Source organism: Notamacropus eugenii, chromosome 5 (assembly GCF_028372415.1).
Source record: "Notamacropus eugenii isolate mMacEug1 chromosome 5, mMacEug1.pri_v2, whole genome shotgun sequence".
Classification (NCBI taxonomy): Eukaryota; Metazoa; Chordata; class Mammalia; order Diprotodontia; family Macropodidae; genus Notamacropus; species Notamacropus eugenii.
The window spans coordinates 235043773-235064084 of record NC_092876.1 but is presented as its reverse complement, the minus strand read 5'-3'; the positions used below and the strand labels follow the sequence as shown (position 1 = coordinate 235064084).

Sequence of the window (20312 nt, the reverse complement as noted above, 5' to 3'; positions counted from 1 at the left end):
TGGGCATAAATTGTCGATAGACAACTTTAAGAGGTAGTATGACTAAGTGAAGAGAGAGCTCTCCACAAAGACATGCATTCAACTTCTGACAATACACTGGCAGTGCGACACAGGGCAAGTCATTTCTTCTCTCCGGCAACTCTCCAAGTCAGGGGCTTTTAACCTTTTGTTCATGAATCCTTTTTGTATGAGAGTGAAACCTATGAACCCCTCCTCTGACTAATATTTTGAAATAATTGAAGGAAATGCTAAATTTCATTTAGAGATTTTTGTGGTTGTCATTTTTTCAGTCATGTTCAACCCTCTGTGACTCCTTTTGGGGTTTTCTTGGCAGAGATCCTGGACTGGTTTGTCATTTCCTTCTCCAGCTCATTTGACAGATGAGGAAACTAAGGCAAACAAGGTTAAGTAACTTGTCCAGTGTCACACAGCTAGTGCCAGAGGCCAGATATGAACTCAGGAAGAGGAGTCTTCCTGACTCTGGGTCCAGCACTCTATCCATTGTGCCACCTAGAGATTAGTGAAAATAAAAATGTAAATTTTCCACATCCAAATTCATGGACTCCCTGAAATCTATCCAAGGACGTGGGTTTCCCACATTAAAAACCCTTGCTCTAAGCCTAAAAGTGGCAAAGAAAGTTCTACCTTGCATTGATAGAATGAGTTTCCTCATTCAAGACTTCTATTTATCAATGAAATGATACATCTGGTCCCTAATCCCTATAAAGCTCTTTGAGCTGATCAGATGAAAGGTCCTAGATGCAGCATAGAGTAAAAGACTGTTTTATTACTTGGCTAATATTCAAATAACTTTTTTTGATCTAGAAGGAAAGAAAGAGCCAAACCCTATAATTTTCCTTCACACTGCTCTCCTGTTTTAGGTACACGCTCGTTTTTAAGAACTCCCATATCTTAAGTGCTTTAGAAATCCTACAGATACCCTAAGGGAGAGTTATCCTAGCAACCTAGCCCTTCTGACCTGGCTTCACCCAGTGGAAACACAGTTGGTAATCACATGGCACAGCTGGGAAGAAACTCCTTATGGTGTTGCTCTTTCCTTGTCTTCCCCTAGCAATTGTTATGGCTACTGGCAGTAATTAATGGGAAAAAATGATATCGGTCAGGGGGATGGAAAGGCTATTTCTGGAAACATTCAGTTTATAAAGATATCTGGAACAACAATACTTAGCCTAAATGAGGAAACTGCACCAGTCTCTAATAAGTGATATGACTAGGAATCACCAAAATCAAGCTGTTAAAAGCAATCCTTAATATGTTCTAGGTGAAGAGGCTTAGCACAGAAAGATGATAGGCTCCGGGGAAGCCCCAACTTGAAAGGCAAATAGCTGTGTGTAAAAGGCAAAATAGGTGCACAGCTTCCCATAATTGGTAATTACTCCCTGGCCTATAAAAGAGCATCGAAATGTCGACCTTGGTGATCATGCTTTGACCTGGTAGTGAGAGGCAGATGTTGGGTGTGTTTGCAGGGGATTGTGGTACAGTAATTGAATGAATGAAGTAAAATAGTGGTTAGGAAGAGAGAAAGTATCTGAATCAATGTGCCTCTGTGAGGAAAAGTGATTAGATATATGGGTAGAATGAGGAAGTGTTTCTTCACAGTATGAACCTCTTGGGGACTGCACATGGATTTATGGGAACATAGAATGAACACTGAGGCTTATGAAGGCTGACATGTTTTACTAGTGTTTCAAGTCCTGGGGCTAACTGTGACTGAGTTTCAGTGCCTTTCATAGAGAGATAGAACCATTTTGAAAACTGGGATGATCATGCTTTGACCAACATAAGTATGGGCCTGGCATAGCTCTGAAATCCCCTGTCACGGGGAGGAACCATGAGACTTTGAGAGATAAAAACATTTTGTCAGAAGTTGATAGAAATTGGGTTTGCACATGGAAGATTGCACATAAGTGCCAACTTTACCACTGTAGCTTTGTACACGAAAGTTCAAATATGAATACTGTCTCCAATATAAACTTGAACATTAAAAGATACTGCATTAAATTACTAAGATGGATAAGATGAAGTCTCAGACTGCTCAGATATGTTTCAGTTTCCTTCCAGGAGAGATCCTTGTCTTTGCCTAATTCAAGGGTAGGATTTCTCTGTTGGTTGGTAGCAGAATAAAGTGATGACAGGTGCTAGTACAGAGTATATGCCTAAAGCTGGGGATTTGAGTCTTAGGACAATATATAACTTTCAAAACTGATTAAATGTGGCCAACATTTTAAGGCTGCTGCAATATGTATAAAAGTCTCAGAGTACCCAAAGAGAGAAAAACATAAAGGGGAATATGAATTTCATGTACTGCTCTCTAGCAACCCCCCAACTAGCCAGGGGAGTGAAAACCTTGCTTCCAAGAAGGATTTGAATCTCACCTTGCTCCTTGTAAGGGCCAGGGAACACAAAGTCTTTTATAACATGGAAAGAAATCCTCTCAGTTGAGATGACCCCTAGCAGAATGCAACCTCAAAGCACACTCACTGCAATAATTTCTATTTATGGGGCTCCCAAGAGGAGAACAGGAAAGTTCCATGGATCAGCCCCACACACTACTTCATGTCCCCTCCAACAGGAGAAGCTTACAGAAATGTCATCAAAGCCAACTTGGATGGTAGAAGAAAAAAAAAGGTAAGCAAAAGCCTTACCTCTTTCTCTATCTTGAGCAGTTTCTTTACAGCCACTTCCTTGTCTTGTGATATCCATCTGGCTCGATAAACACTCCCAAAACTCCCTCCGCCGCAGTTTTCAAAAAACTGCAAGTCATCAAATTTGATTTGCACAAAGGAAGCACCGAGAGACGACATCTCATAATGACAAAGTAATATACCTCCACAAAATCTGCAAAGAGAAAACAGAGTCCAGTTAGTTCATATCCTATTAGAATAGCCCCAGAACGCTATTTTAAATAACATAGAATGTGTCCTTTGGGACACTCAGAGGACACGTTAACTGAAGAGATAGAAGGGCAAGAAAGAAGCCCATAATTGTATGGGCTTAAAAAATCCAAACAAAACTCACCCTGGCAGCCTACGAAAAATTTAAAAACAACTCATCCAAGCCCTGCAACACAGCTGCCTACAGAGAAGTGGCTCAGATTTCTGCCACAGCAGATATGAAGCCACACTTCCTGCACTCAAGCACACTCACGCACACACGGAGGAGCTCTGTGAAAAGGCTAGTGTGTCACCAGGTCTATCAGGAAGCCCTGACAAACTGGAAACGTGCTTTCAATTGCAGGCTTGCATAGCTGTTCTGGAATCCAAAGCATGCCATCTCTCCCTGTTGTGATCACTTTACACAAAATATACACAGCCTAAGCAACTGAACATCCTGGCAAAATTACAGCCAAAACCTGGCAAAACCAAACATGCAAAGAGTGCTCAAGAGGATAAAAGCAACCTTTCAGTTACAAAGATACTATAAATCTGGCCAAATGTTTTCCACAAGTATCTCCCTGGTCTGTATACCATAGCAAAGTTTAATTAAAGAGCAGAATAGTTTCCCTTGATTACAGTATATTAAATCATCCCATAGAACATTGCCAAGAATGAATCTTATGGTTGTTAAAATTTTTATTATGTTTGTTGCCAAAGGAACAGAATACCCCACCCATAGATTATAACAGTGATACCTTCTGTAGTCTAAGAAGTTTTACTACTGCCTAGGTACATAAATGTTACCACTGCACAGTGACAGCATTGCTGGACATAGGTTCCAGTGATGACAGCTTAAAACTTCGAGCTGTAAAGGTTTTGCTGCTATGAGATGACAGAAGTGTCATCACTGAAAACAAGTACGAAAGTGTTGTCTGACTACGTACACAGCTCCTTGAGACTCTTAACATGGAACAAAGGAGGAAGCCAGTGTTAGGAACCCTGGGTCACCAAAGAACATAAGTCTGAGATGTGAAATCAAATTCAGAGTTAAGATCAAGCCTAGATGGGGATTTTGTTTCCTTCATTGCCCTGCATATTTGAGAACACAGAAAAACAAAATGATGAACATTTAAAGTCTAGCTACTGTGGACTGAATCAAATATAATTTTAATTCTTTAGTTTTATTCTTATTTGGCTACAATAGTCTTTTTACTTCAAGACAAAACCAGTTAAGGCAATATAGGGGAACAAGTAAAAGGTTAGGATATGGTAATCCATGCACTAGAATGGGAGAAAATCAATCAAAAAGCATTTATGCCTACTATGTCCCAGGCACCATAGGATGCAATGAAGAAAAAGTCATTTAATGAAAATGACATTGGTTTTGAAATGAAAAGAAACTACCACTTGAAAAATTGCCTCATATCACAATTAGTGATTTCTTCACTTAAGAACAGCTACTGAACTTGAATTGCTACTAGAGGAAAAACTGGTAAAACTACTGAGACACTAGAATGGGTTAATGAAAGAAGTTGATCTCATTTCCTGGAGGTCTTCTTTAAGAGAATAATTACTCACTTGTTCAGGAACGTTTAGGTATGATCTGGCCTAGAGGCAGAGGCAGAGGTAAGTTCCATCCAGCTCAAGAATTCTGTAAAGATCATTAGATCAAAGCCCCAAGTATTCCTACTTGGCTTTGAAAAAGTTGATCTTTTATTTAAAAAAAAAATACGCCTCCTACCACCTCCAAAAAAGGAGACACACAGGTAGAAAAGACGGGGGCTTGGAATTCTGCTCCATTTGCTCAACAGGTTTTGGAGGGTGGGGACCATGTCCTATATGTCTTTGTAGTTCTCACAAAGCCAAAATAGTATCCTTCACACAGTAAGTATTCATATAGGTATCTGTTCAATTAATAAAATTATTTTTCATGAATAGGAAAGCTGCACCATGCTAGAGCAAGAGGTTGGGGGAGAAGAACTAGCTTCTCAAGTTCTTCTGAGATTCAATTAATCAAAGAAATATCTATTAATCAGTAACCTGTATAAGGCACCTATTAGACTCTGTAGAAGAATGAGGCAGCATAGCACAATGGATAGAGTCCTGGATTTAGACCTAGGAAGAAATGGGTTAAGATCCTCCCTCTAACACTAGCTGCCTACAGGCAAATCACTTAACCTCAGCCTCATTTTTCTCATCTACAAAACAGAGCTATGAAAACTGGCTTTAACTATATAACAGGGTTGTTCAAAGTCCTAAATGAATAATGTACATAAAGTGCTTGGCAACCCCTGAAGTATTACATAAATGCCAGCTAGTATATGAAGAAGCATAAAACATAGGTCTTGGCCCCAAAGGAGTTTATAATCTTGACTGTTCATTGTGAAGATTTCTGATAATACCTTATTCTTAATGATAATAGGAGATAATTTAAAAGTGTGAATTGAAATTCAGCAGTGATTAGTAATTTATTAAATTACCTGAATAAATATGGAAAATACTATCTAGTTTGCTGTCTGGTTATTTAAGAACACTTTGGTTTTTGTCATTCTTTCTGTGACATTCTGATGGAACAGTAGAGTAGGAAGAGGAAATTTTGTTGGCAAACCCAGTGGCACCTTGAATATAAAAATACTGATTACCAAAAATTAATGTATCTGATAGTCAATGACTTTTTGAAAAGAATTAATGTTGTAAATTAAAGAAAAAACCCACCATTTCTCATGTCTTATAATTGAAATGAATACATGTATTCCATCTGCTGATTTTTTAAAAACTATTGCCAGGTACTCATTTTTCTGTTTTCACTTGGGTTAATGTAAACAGTGTAAATTCCTGTCAGTTACCCAAATTTACAGTCTAAAATCAAAATAAGAGAAAATTAGTTAAAAGAGGTTAAAAGAAGTTAGCTCATTTCATCTGAGAGTCATTTCCCACAACATACTTATTTGCTTGAATTCCTTATTTACCTGAATGGTAAATGGCCCTTGCAGGCCATTGCAGGGTATTTCTCAAAGAAATAAATTTCTCTAAGAAACATAAAATTCTAGAAGACACTTTGACCTTCTGGGAATGGGGGTTACTCACCTCCAGGAAATGGATAGGGAGAGAAGGATCACATTCTTAAGATAGATACAATAGTCATACTGGAAAGGAGGTGCCTTTATGTCAGAGGCTGAGTCCAATTGGAATTGTACACTCTTTCTTCTGGCAGCCTGAAGAAAAGATGTCATCAGGACTATTCCTAGCTGACCTGTGATGAGATTTACCAGTCAGCAACAGTGGAAGACCTGGGGAGCAAGGGATTCTAAGGTAGCAGCTAATGAACCACTAAAATGGTAAGACCATGGTATCAAGGGTGGTATAGAAACACAGCCTATTGAGAAGGATGAACTAAGAGAAAAGGGATGGGTCAAAGAACTATAGAGTGAAGAGTAAGTTTAGTGAAAGAGGAAGTTGGGCAGAGAAGTGAAATTATAAACTTCAAAATCTTGTAGATATAGCAATTTGGGGAACTTGTAAAAACCTAAAAAGTGGTCATTTGGGAGTGTGTGGCTGAGGCTGGGTGGAAAAGATCATTAATGTAGTATCATAAATACACCTATATTTTATAGAAATATAACATAGCAAAAAGACAAGAAAAAGAAATAAAAGGAGCTTTAGCAAAGAGGCAAAATTATCTTAATTGCAGAGGATGCAATGGAAAAAGTTTGGTGTTGTGTGGTTATGTTTTCAGAATTGTTGTCAGCATAATAAATATTGAGGTACCCCCAGATCATGGAAGGGGCTGGAAGGGAAAAGAAGGAACATGAGGTGGGTAATAAATCACTGAACAAACTAGGGCAATATTTAGAAGTTGGTCAATAATACAAAAAAAAGTGGGAAACATATGATACAATAAGATCCTGAGGAGCTCATATGAGGAAAGTTCATGGAGGATGGCAGTACAGCCATCTCTACTGCCAGAATAAAGAATAAGTGTATACAAGACCCCTCCTGGTCCTGTGAGCTAAGAATAAGAACAGCATAGGTCTAGAAAGGGTTTAAAGGGATGTGATGTCTTCAGAGAAGAATCAGGCTTCCATTAAAGTAAAAATATGGAATGAATGATGGTAAAAGTTCACAAATGAAGGAGAATTTGTTGATAATAAAGGAGGTGTTCCAAAGGACACAGCAGACTGTGCCAGGCAATGGGTGGTCCAGGTTGAAGAGGGCTTAAGGGAAGATGAGCTGATTAAAACAGGAATGAAGATTTGGGAAGAGGTAGTATGGACATGCTATTGACAGGAAGGCAATGAAACTTAATAACAGGAATTTGGGAGCCAGTACACCAGGAGACAAATTAATATGGTATGTTCCCTGGGGAGAACTTAACCAACACAATTTACAGAGTTAATCTGCCCCTGAATTTTTAATCACATTTGGATTCTTGGATGTGATAGAATATGCTTCCACCACATTTCTCCTCCAGGTGTGCTTTATCACTTTGACACTTGGGACTTGGAGCTCTTGACTTGTGGTCTGATATGGGGAAAAGAGAAAGGTCAAAGAGCTATGGATTGGATGTCAATGCACTCTGCCTTCTGACTGGCAGCCATTCAGTTTCTGGTTGAACACTTCTACCACTCCAGAGAACTCACAAGGAAGTGCATGCTACTTCTGGAAATCCCTGATGGTTAGTAAGTTATTATTTATACTGAGCCTTAATCTACCTTCCTGTAGTTTCTTTTCATTGTTCCTAATTCTTCCTCATGGAGCTATGTAGATTATGGATTTGTCTTCCATAGAATAGTCTGATGCATAATGGAAATCAGTTCTGGTTCTTGACCTTCTACAACCCTCCCCGTCCCCAAACACACAAAAATCTTTACCTTTGTATAAAAATCATCTCTAATTCCTTCAGCTCTTCTTCCAATGACCTGATTATGAGACCACGCATCATCTAAGTCAAGTCAGTCAGGTCAACTAATATTTGGTAAGTATCTGCTATGTGCCAGGCATTGTGCTAAGCATTGGAAATACAAAAAAAAAAGGCAAAAAATACTCCATGCTCTTAAGGAGTTCATGGTCCAAAGGGGGCGACAGCATGCAAATCACCTTTTACACACAAGACTTATACAGGATAAACTGGGGGACATATCTGAGGGAAGGTATTAACATTAAGTACTAGGAAAGACTTCTTAAACAAAGCAGACTTAAGCTGAGGCCTGAAGGAAGCCAGGGAAGCTAGGAGTAGAAATGATGAAAAAGTTCCAGGCATGAGTAACAGTCCAGAAAAATGCTTGGAGTAGGGATATAGAGGAACAGCAAAAAATATATCACTGGATGCTACAGCATGTGGAGGAAAACAAGGTGCATGAAGACAAAGTAGGTAGGAAGAGGCCAGGTTATGGAAGGCCTTAAAAAACAAACCAAGAATTTTATTTTTGAACCTGGAAGGAACAGGGAATCAAAAGAATGTATTAAATGGAGGGAAGGGAGAAAGGACAGTGATTTGGTCACACTTTATGAAGATCAATTTAACAGCCAAGTGGAGAACAAATTGGAAGGGGGAGATACTTGAGGCAGAGAGAGAAATCAGCAGGCTTGTGCCATTGTACAGATATGAGATGATGAGAGCCTGCCTGAGGGCAGTGGCAGTGTGAGAGGACAGAAGGATAAGGTGCGAGAAGGTTGAGGGTAGGGCATGTAAGAGAATGAGGAGCTGAGGATGACACCTAAGTTTCCAGTTTGGGTGGCTGGGAGGATGGTGGTACCCTTGACAGTAATATGGAAGTTAAGAAGAGAGGAGCCTTTGGGGAGGGGGAAGATAATGAATTCAGTTTTGGACATGTAGTTTAAGATGTCTGTGGGGCATTCAGTTTGAGAAGTCCGGAACAGGCAGTTGGAAATAAGAAATTGGAAATCAGGAGAGAGGTTAGGGCTGGAAAAAACAGATCTGAGAGTCATCTGCATAGGTGTGGTAATTGAACCCATGGCAGGTAATGAGAAAGTGAAATAGCATAGAAGAAGTGGGCCCAGGACAGAGCCTTGGATCTTCTTTGCTATGGCCTTCTTTCTCTGAATGCCTCACTATTTCATTCATTTCTGTGTTATTATCTAGTCATTTCATTTGTATCTAACTCTTTGTGACCCCTTTGGGGTTTTCTTGGCAAAGATACTGGACTGGTTTGTCATTTCCTTCTCCAGTTCATTTTACAGATTAGGAAAGTTAGGCAAACAGGGTTAAAGTGCTCTGCCCAGGGTCACAGCTAGTGAGTGTCCGAAGCCAGATTTAAACTCATGAAGATGAGTCTTCCTGACTCCAGATCTGATGTTCTATCCACTGGGCCATCTAGCAGCCCCTGTTGTTTCTTTACATAACCGTATTCAGGAAATTGATAGACTGCTAGACTTTGAACTAGTAGTACTTGAGCTTAGATCTTTGTCACTTGCTAGCTGTGTGACCATGATCAAATCATTTAATTTCTCTATGCCCCTCTGTAAAATGAAGGGGGTTAGACTAGATGACCTCTAAGGTCCCTCTCAGCCCTAAATCTAGGTTCCAGTGAGCCTATGATCCTAAAATACTGTACTAGGAAGCAATTAGAAATATGGGTAACTCATTTCTATGTATGTAGAGTCATACCTTGATTTTTTGAATGACATTTATAGAGGATTAAAGGGAAGCTTGGTGGTGCAGTGGACAGAGCACCAGACTTGGAGTCAGGAAGACTCATCTTCCTAAACCCAATCCTGGCCTCAGATACTTACTATGTGACCCTGGATAAGAGACTTAACCCTGTTTGCCTCAGTATCCTCATCTGCAAAATGTGCTGGAGAAGGAAATGGCAAACAACTCCAGTGTCTTTGCCAAGAAAACCCCATATGGGATCACCAAAAGTCAGACAGGACTGAAAATAACTAAACTACAAAAACAAAAGCTTCAAAATACAAGTCTGACATTTACACAAATACTCCTTGGTGCATATCCTAGAAAATTTCACCCCACCCTCATTTTACCTTATACTATACCCCCAAATACTTCTGAAATTCAATTCCATGTCTAGATCTGGAATCATTACAGGCCCTTTGGGTTGCTCATTAGATGCAGATCCTTTCAAGACCAAGAAAGCCATCTTAAGCCATATGGTTGTCCTGATCATAACAGTATGAATCTACATAAAGGCAGGTTTTGGATCTTAGTTTGAATTCCTTGCTCTAGGACCCCAAGCTTAGGGGTTATTAAAAGGAGGACTAAATCCCCAAACTCAGTTGGAACATTAGGGCTCTATGAAGGAAACTGAGCTCTGAAGGCTGAAATGTCATTTGCCAGGGCATTCATTCCATGATATGACACCTCTGGTCAAATACTTCTCTAGAACTGCTATAACCCATTTTGGAATCCCAACCTGACATCTGGAAATTGATATGTATGAGTTAAATCATGCAGTTAGTTACTTGCATATTTTACTGAGACTTAAAAACAAAGTGATGAGGCCCCATCTGAATTCTGGGGGCATTAAAAAGGAAGCCTTATGCTCAAAGCTCCTCTTGAACCTGACAAAGTATTTGAGACTTTGCTGAAAATTTTGGCCAATTGATAATCTCTTGCCCATAAGAATATGGGTAAATTAATTAATATGCAATTTTCCCCCGATTGAGTTTTTCCTACTTTATTTATGAACCAGCATTTAGGGTGGTCAGCTGAACAATTTATACCCATCAGCACAAGGAAATCTGAGTTGATAATCATACTATAGTAATTTTGGTAAGAAAATTATCTGATCAAATAAGGACAGCTAGGATTGTTTACATAGAACAGTTGTGTCAAACTCAGAAATAGATCCCTAAGGGCCACACTGACCTTAAATTAACTTTATGCTGTATTAGATTTGTAAGAATTTTGTTAACCATTTCCCAACTGCATTTTAATCTGAATGGCTGTACTCTAGTGTTTTGCATACCTGACTCCTTTGATACAAAAAGAACCATGTTAGCTGTTTTTCCAATACATCAAATAAAGGAAGCTAATCTCTCACAGAAAAAAAAAAGAGTAAATTCACTGTTTTTTTCTGAGTTTTCAGTACACTAGTTGTCTCCAATGTCACAAAACTCTTAAACCAAGTCACTTGGCAGCCAGTGGCACAGTGCATAAAGTGCTAGACCTGGAGTTAAGAAAACTAGAGTTCAAATCTGTCCTCAGAGTGACTCTGGGCAAGTCATTTAACCTATCTACCTCAGTTTCCTCAACTGTAAATGGGGATAATTAGAGCACTTACCTCTCAGGGTTGTTGCGAGAATTAAATGGGATAATATTTGTAAACTTGTAATATTTGTAAAGTGCCTGGTACATATTAGGTCCTTAATAAATATTCTCTTCCCTATTTTTCTACTTTCTTCATATCACATATATGTGTGTGTTTGTGTAGCACAGATGCATACATAGATACACATATATGTGTATACACACATACAGTATTAAGGCTGATGTTGGAGGAAAGCTATCACAATAATAAAAAAATGATAGGGTTTCACAATTTCCAAAGAGATGGAAATAGTCGATTTTGTGGTTGAAGTCATCCATTTAAGTAAACTGGTACTACTGTGTGAGAAAATTATTTTTTTCAGCCAATAATTAAGCTGTCATTTTGCTTTAGAATTTATTTTGTCTGAGGAGTCAAATGATGAATCTGGACCTAAACCTTCTGGTGTTAGTGGAAATCTCTAGAGCATTAGAGTACCAAATGAAAGCTTTCATTTTTCAGGGGTAAAAATATGACCTTGGTTTTTCTATTTTAGAATTTGCTATTTAACCTTTTGACTCTTCAGGTTAATTGATGGTTACTACAAAATACACTCGGTTTTAGGATTCATTCCATGGTTCTATCATTCAAAAATACAAACAATGCAAAAGTCTGGCATGTTGACAGATGACAGAAAAATCTGCATAGATTGACTTTGAGCTGACAGATCAGTAATATACTGAATTCCAAGTATTTGAAGAAATCATTCAAATTCCAGGAACTTAAAAAAAAATCTCTCAGCTATTAACATCTTATTAATTTGCATAAGTCAAAACCAAACACAGGCAATTTTAGAATTTAATCCAATCTTTCTATTTATGATTTCTGTCACTACGATTATTTCAGCAGTAGAACTCAGAAAATTTTGCTTTTCACACTCTTGTCTAGAATTCTATCTTAAAGCACCAATGGTCTGAAAAGACCCATAGTCTTTCTGGTTATTAAGCATCCATTACATTCATAAAGTGCCTCCAAATCCCCATCTGTTTCACCAATCATCACTCAGAGTACATATGATTTTGCACTAATGTCTGCTTATAAAAAAGACTTAAAGAAATAGACTTAGCACAATTTCAGGAGTATGGTATTTCCAAACCCAGTAATTTTGAAAGTCTAAATAATTTTCTCCCATCACACACTGCTCCCCTAAACTACCTCAATTACACAATATATTAGGCTTTTTGGAAAACCCTTATTTTACAGTAACTCCATTTTCCTTTAGTTCTTTGCATCCTCTGACTTAAACCATTAAGACATAATGACAGATTTTGCAAATAACTTTTGGGTCTTGGACTTCATATATACCTTTTCCTGTTCACAAAGCTTCAAAACTAAATGGGAAGCTGCAGCTATACTGGTCATGCGGTATTAAGAGTGCTGGCTTTGGAGTAAGAAGGTCTGAGTTCTAATCCTGGCTTTACCACTTTTTACCCCTTGGTAGTCAGATGGGTAGAGAGCACTGGGCTCAGAGTCAGAAATAGTTGAATTCAAATATGGCCTCAGATACTAACTAGCTGTGTGACCCTGGGCAAATCACTTAACCTCTGTTTGCTTCAGTTTTCTCATCTGAAAAATGGGGATAGCAATAGCACCTACATTCCAGGGTTGTTGGGAGAATTAAGTGGAATAATAATTTTAAGAACATAGCACAATGCTTAGATAGCATGTAGTAGGTGCTATATAAATATTAACTATTATTATTATCAGCTTTGTGACATTAGGAAAGACATCTAATCTTCTTACAGTTTCCCCCCCTCTGTAAATTCAGAATTCTTCTCATTGGTAATGCTATCTCATGGAAACAAATCTTGTCTTTTTTTTTTCTCAAATTTCTTCCTTCCAATAACTTTCTGATAAAGCTACTCTCTTTAGGGTTACATTCTCAAATATCTTAACTATGAATTTGTATTGTACAATACTCATCATCCTGCACATGACTAGAGCCACTACATATTTTTGTTACATAATATCAATAGGGCTCTCACCGAAGAAAGACAAATATTCTTTTCCTCCCTAATCAGTTTGCTATTCCACTTACCATAGTGGCTATTCCAAACTTTTTCATCTCTCCTCAATTCTCCCAAGGCACAGCCTACCCCTACTCTCTCAGCCAAGGACCACACATCATACTTTCACTGCAAACTCTCTCTTCTTTCTGCCTCATTTCACATCAACTAGACATTTTACCGAATTATCTACTCCACCTGCTTCCATATGAAGAGGTGACCTTACTCCTTGCTAAGACAAGTATATGCACCCTTGATCCAATTCCCCTCCATCTTCTCTAGTAGAGTACCCCTCTATCATTCCTACTTTGTCCCCTATCATTAGTCTCTTATGTACTGGTCTCTCCCTTCTTACTTATAAAAGACATGCCAATGTCTCTTCTATTCTTTAAAAAGCAAAAAAAAACCAACCCTCATTTGATCCTACAGTTATCAATTTTCCTATACCTCTCCTTCTCTTCTTGGCCAAACCACTTGAGAAAGCCATTAACACCAGCTACTTTTTCTTCACGGTTCACTTCTAAACCTTTTGCAAGCAGGCTTTCGTACTCATCCCTCAAATGCAATAAATCTCTTCAAAATTAACAATGAGCTCTTAACCATCAAATCCAATGTTTTGCTTTTTTTTTCAGTCCCTATCCCTCTTGATTTCTCTGTAGACTTGGACAATATCAATCACCTTCTTCTTTTGGATACTTTCTCCTTTTTTCATGGTTCTTCTCCTACCTTTCTGACTGCTCCTTCTCACCTTCCTTTGATAGATCTCCATCACTGCAAGTATGCATCCTTCAACGCTCTGTCCTAGGTTCACACCAATCTCTCTCTCTCTCTCTCTCTCTCTCTCTCTCTCTCTCTCTCTCTCTCTCTCTCTCTCCCCTACCTTTGCCCACCACAACCCCCCATTTTGGACATCCTAACTGGTTATCTCATAGGCAACTTAAACTCACTGAACTCATCTTTTCTCCCAAACCCTCTCTAACTTCTCTCTTACTGTGAGGGGTACCACCATTGTCCCACTACTTATCTGTGTTTTCTTTCATAACATGACTAGTGTGGAAATATGTTTTGCATGACTTCACATGTATAACATATCAAATAAAATAGGAGCAGCTAGGTGATGCAGTGGATAGAGTACCAGGCCTAAATTTAGGCACTTACTAGCCATATAACCCTGGACCAGTCACTTAACCTGGTTTTCTTCAGTTTCTTCATGTATGAAATGAGCTACAGAAGGAAATGGCAAACTACTCCAGTATCTTTGCCAAGAAAACCCTAAATGGGGTCACAAAAAGTCCACTGAAATAACTGAACAACAACAACAAACATCGTAAATCATAATGGGGCTTTAGGGTAGATAAATTTAGGTCCCAAATGTCAATGTCTAGAAAGCAGTATAAAATTGTTGCTGCAATGAAGAGATGAATATTACCATATTGCAGGATAATTCCTATTTTTCTGGACTGAGCCACTTTGTCTATATTATCAACTTTACAGTTCCATGAAAAATTCAAAATATAAGATATTTATCATGATAATCTAATCTTTTGCAGAAGAGCATGATTAGCACTGCACTACACCCCAAATGGTCATCATTCCCTTCCCAACATATAGTTGGGTGAAATAGTTTCAGATGGAGAAATGTATATGTATACATTTCCACTGAATACTTTAGTTTCTACCATCAGGGATATAATAGTGCATTTATTTTTCTCAATAGTTTGTACCACCTGTCTACATTTTTGGATAATAAACAACTGTCCCTATATTAGGCACATATTTTCTGGCAAATTGCACTTGATTTTAACCTTTGACAGTGAAAGTCCTAACAACATTTGGATGTTCAAATGGAAGAGCAACTGCCATTTTGAAAACTGTGACAGCATTGCTAACTTCATATGTTCTTCTGAATACCACATGCTCAGACATGCAGTAATTAAATATGCCAGATGAGCTTGTCTCTGGGTGATTTCAGAGGAGTGTTGTATTCTCTTTTTGAAGTGATGAGATAAACTATAATTGTATAAGAGATAGTCCTTTCTTTCTCCTCCACTGGAGAGAGATCTAGTTAGCTCTGTGATTAACTAGAAATATGAGTGGAGCCTGGATTGACTTTGGGAAATTGAATAGCTCCTATAATCACCCTATGCTTCTCCTAGAAAGAATCTTTTTAATATCAGTATCCTATCCAGGTCATTGCATAGCTGGAGCTCCTGGAACAGTTCTACCTTCCAAGAACTGAAAATGTTTATCACAAATAGCAATGGTGGGTGTGAGGAGATAGTGACAAAACAAAAGGAACTATGAAGAACTAAATGAAGGATGTTATCAAAAAAATGCATGATTAAAGAAGATAGGTTGCTCACAGAGCAAAGACAGGCAAAAGCTAAGGAAAGCCTGTATGTTGCAATCTTGAAACCAAAAGAAAGTGAGAAAGTACTCAACAGTTAGGTGGATTCCTTGTGGCAAACTTAGGAGCAGGCATAAAAAGGCTACAGCCTACACAATTGGAGAGAACACATACATCCTTTTAATTATCTGATTATTTGAGTATGGACAGTATACCAAAAATTCATTAGAGGCCTAGAATTTTGGAAATAACTAGTAGCACAGGCCAGAGTACCTGTGGGTAGAAAATGGAGGTCATATAAAAACAAAGAATATTACTGTTTTTTAAACAATAAGATATATTCCAATGTACTATTTTCTTGTCATTTTTGTTTCTTTTCCTAGAAGTAGAAGTCAATCAACCAATTAAGTGACTTCTATGTGCCAGGCAGTGTGGTGATGTGAACACAAAGAATAAAATACTAGCTAATCACAATAAAATTATATTCTCATAGAGGAGAGAATAAATACATATAAAAATATGTACAACATACACATAGTTACGTATGCATACATACCTATACAATGTGGTGAAATTGATACAATGTATCAAATAAAATGATACTTTTTAATATATTACACATCCAAAGTAGGTAAATACAATGATACAATGAATGATTGACATCTAGGACATTAGAAAGTAGGATTACATCATAAAACCCCATTCTGATAGGATCTGCCATTGACACTAAAATTGGACTAGTCAATATGAAGCAAATAGATTTCATTTTCTGGCTTACTTACTGCACAATAAGTTGCCATGCTTTATGGTGCAGTAATACCGCCTGATTCTTTGTTGGTAAGGATTTTGGAGGGGACAGAGAACAGCAGGTTACGTAATTATGGATCAGACTCTTTGGGGTTTGTTAAGACAGCAACTCACAGGTGGATGGGTAGAAATGGCAACTCTCTGGGAGGTATCAGTAGGTTCAAAGCTTCCATCATCTTCACTTCCACCTATATTTTGTCACTCATCCTATGAACTGTACCTCAGTACTCCAGTTTCCATTATAATGGATTCACGTAGAGGCTTGGGCCTAAAGTCAGCATGGAAGGTGAAGACTGAATTTAAGACAATCTTTAAACATTCATAGCTAAAAAGAGACTAAGGTCTCTTTAAAAGATGACAGTTTATATCAGAGAGCAGATAGATCTGAGATAGTTACTATGGGAACAATTGATTTTTTTTTTTTTTTTTTTTTACTACATCTAGCTAAGGTACTGAAAAGAGAAAGTCAGGAATCAGGTCTTCTACTCAAGTACAAGAAAACAAAACCAGGTAAAGACTTAGCTGAGAGAAAATGCAAAGGAAAAGGAAAGATACTCAAAAAGACTTCACACTATAATTATATTAGAGGGTTATCACACAGTTATGTGACTTTATTCTTCCTGCTTCCCCAAGAGTGTACACAAAGAAGTCAAAGGGAACATAGCTGCCCCAGAGTGCTAAGATCAACCGAGACTGTTTCTCTCATTATTATCAACCTAAGCAGAATACTTTATGGGTATGATAAATGGGATTCTAGAGTCACACTCAGCATAGGAAAATAGAGAGGTGGTCAAATAGAGTAGATTGGGCATTAAACTTGAATTCAGAAAGATCTGGTTTCAAATACTGTTACTGTTCCATAGTTTCAGTCATGTCGAACTCTTCATGACCCCGTTTAGGATTTTCTTGGTAGAGATACTGGAGTTGTTTGCCATTTCCTTCTCTAGCTCATTTGACAGATAAGGAAACTGAAGCAAACAGGGTTAAGTGACTTGCCCAAGGTCAATCCTGCCTGATGATAATTGTGTGATCCTAGGCAAGTCACTTAATTATTCTATGTCTCAGTTTTGTTATCTGTAAAATGGAGGAATTAGTCTCTAAGGTACCTTCCAGCTCTAAAACTATGGTCCTACTATTCTAGGATGCCACACAAGTACTAAGATCTACTGAGGGAACAATAGATTGATGTCTTCTATCTCAGACACACTCATAAGTAGAATAACAAGGTGAAAATAACTTCATTACTTAAATTATAACTTTTCTTTCTTTTAGCTTAGCACACACAGATGAATATGCATAAAGTTTAATATGCAACTCCACTCTGTAGAAAAAGGAGAAGATATGACAGTGACTGCTTTGAGCAATGGGTTAAATTCTGAATACTGCATTTTAATGGGGGTGGGGGGGGCTGTGTCACTTGAATCTGAACATGTTAAAAGGAAGGAGACCAGAACAGCAAGAGATATAAATGAGGAATGATTGAGGAAAATGGAGAATAGTTGGCTTGGAAAAGAGATAAATAAGGAGAAACATAGCTGTCTTCAAATATATTTGAAGGTCTGTCATAGAAGAATTTTATTTATTCCTTATAGTTTAAGAGGACAGAATTAAGAGTAAATGGGGGAGAATTAAAAGGAGGCAGATTTCAGTTCAATGTAAAGCATTTCCTAATAATTGCAGCTATTCAACAATAGAATGGACTGTCTTGTGAAAATGTGAGCTCCTTGTTATTGGAAGTGCTCAAGTGGAAGATGGATGACTATCAGATGTTGAAGACATTCCATTGATGGGGCAGGGGGAGGAATGGAAGTTGAACTCGAGAACCTTGAAGGTCCCTTCTGATTTTAAGACTGTATAATTCTCTGACTCTGGTCCAGCACTACTCCTTTTCTCATGGATGCAATGAGAGTCTTATGACAGCCCCAAAGGAGCACAGTAATAACTACCATGATGGTCTATTATATCATTTGGGAATGGGGTAGTGGGTCCTGGGAGCCATATGAGAAACTTTTTCCTACAAGCCTTCCCCCACGTTCTCCAAATGTAGAGAGCAAAATATGCCTTTAAAGTCTCAGTGTGACTGGTCCAAAGCTTAATGAAGTTTCTGTTTTGTTTTTCATTTCTTGGATCCTAACTCAGTCCTGCATTCTTCACTATTGAACTATATCGCGTTGATCTAACTCTGCAAGACTAGGCCAAGGTCAGGTTGGGCTCCCCAGAATGTGTGGACCTTTATTAGAACATGAGATCGCAGATTTAGTGCTATAAGTGGTCTTAGCAGCTATCTAGTCTGACTCTCTCATTCTCAGATGAGGAAACTGAGACCCAGAGGGGTGACCTAATAGTGACAAAGGAGAGACATCAGCTTAAGTCCTCTGACTCTGAGTCCAGTGCTGCTGTAACTCTATCACACTGCCTCATTTCTCCCATGACTTTTGACACTTGATTAAAAATTATGGTCAGAGACAGATTTTTTTCATCTTTCTAGTTCCCCTCAAAACAAGATTATACTAAACTATGCTAAGAAGAACCAGCTATGAAAATGGTCCCACCAGGTTTAAGTTATGACCTCAGGGTCATAACTTCCCCTATTTATATAACCTCTGAGTTCTTTCTGACTATTTCTCATACTCTTTATATAGATACTAAGTGCATTAATAATATCCTTCACAGATCAAATTTTATATTGGAAAACAACTCCCCCAAACTCACACACTAGAAATAAACACTGCAGTACTGATATATGTAAGTCCGATTTAGAAACTCATCTCTCTATACTCTTATAATCCTCTCCAGAGTCTGAACAACAGATTATTTTAGAATATGATGATATTAACAGTCAAAGGAGCAGTTAGCTCCCAAAACATGCACGTGTGTAGCAATGGGACAGAACATCTTAACTTAACAGGCCTCCCTCTGGGTAGAGTGGGCAGATATTTATATGATATAATTTGAGGGGCACAGAAAGGCTATAATCTGACCAAAAATATTTCTCTCAATAGTCCACAAAGATCATCAGCCTGAATTCCTTAGGACTTGTCAGAGGCTGAAGTTACTTTGGAAGGTAGGGGGTTCCTCCCATTGGAGAACTTTACAGAATGGCTTGACATGATTTGGCAGATAATTCATAGAGAGGGTTCTTTTAACAGGAAGAGGTCAGATTAGATGGATACTGAAGTCTCTTTCAGTTTTAAAACCCCATAATTCTACTATAGGAAATATTCTAGGGCAGGGGTCCTTAACTTTTTAAAAAATTAGTTTAACTATTTAATGTAATTATTTCCTTTGGAATCTTATGTTTTTTATTTTATACACTTAATATTAGTTTAAGACAGGGTTCATAGGCTTTGCCAGATTACCTAAGGAGTTCAGCGCGCGCGCGCACACACACACACACACACACACACACATACATAATTTTTTTTTTTTGAAAAAAAGAACCTTTCCTAGGCACAGAGGACCATCTTGGTAAGGGTGTTCAGGCTCAGAGTAGGCAAACAGATCTCAGAGGCAATTCACAAAACTTCAGTCTCAGAGTTGGGAAGGACCTTAGAGGCCATAACATCTGCATATGAATTCTCTCTACAGCATGTTGTTCAGTCGTTTCAGTCATGTCCAACTCTTTATGACCCCATTTGGGGTTTTGGTTTGCCAATTCCTCCTCTAGCCCATTACACAGGTGAGGAAACTGAGGTAAAGAGAGTTAAGTGGTTTGCCCAGACTCCTTGAACTCAGGTCTTTCTGTCTCCAGGCCTGGCATTCTAACCACTGTACCACCTACCTGCTCTTCTCCACAATATCTTGGCAAGTAATCGACATGTGATCACACTGATTTTCCATAAGGACCTCGAGGGAGGGGAAAATGATTACTTCTCAAGCAGCCCGTTCTACGTATGGATATGCCTAATTGTTAGGAAGGAGTGGGTTTTGGTTGTTGTTGTTGCAGCTGTTGCTGCTGTCATTTCGTTTT

The 20312-nt window shown here is 38.3% G+C and overlaps 1 protein-coding gene across 4 annotated transcripts in view; it reads right to left on the bottom strand.

Moving 5' to 3' along the window:
- The window catches only part of MAP3K20 (mitogen-activated protein kinase kinase kinase 20), a 209835-nt gene that overhangs the window by 181431 nt on the left and 8092 nt on the right, over positions 1 to 20312 (bottom strand). For 3 of the 4 annotated variants that reach the window (XR_011967694.1, XM_072612348.1, XM_072612350.1), the window contains exon 2: positions 2667 to 2859. Coding sequence is in view for 3 of the 4 variants with exons in the window: in XM_072612348.1 (XP_072468449.1) it covers positions 2667 to 2825 (159 nt within the window). In the remaining variant the exon portion in view is untranslated. Of the gene's footprint in view, positions 1 to 2666; positions 2860 to 3039; positions 3190 to 20312 lie in introns of those variants that run through there. The other variant, XM_072612349.1, reaches the window with a different exon arrangement.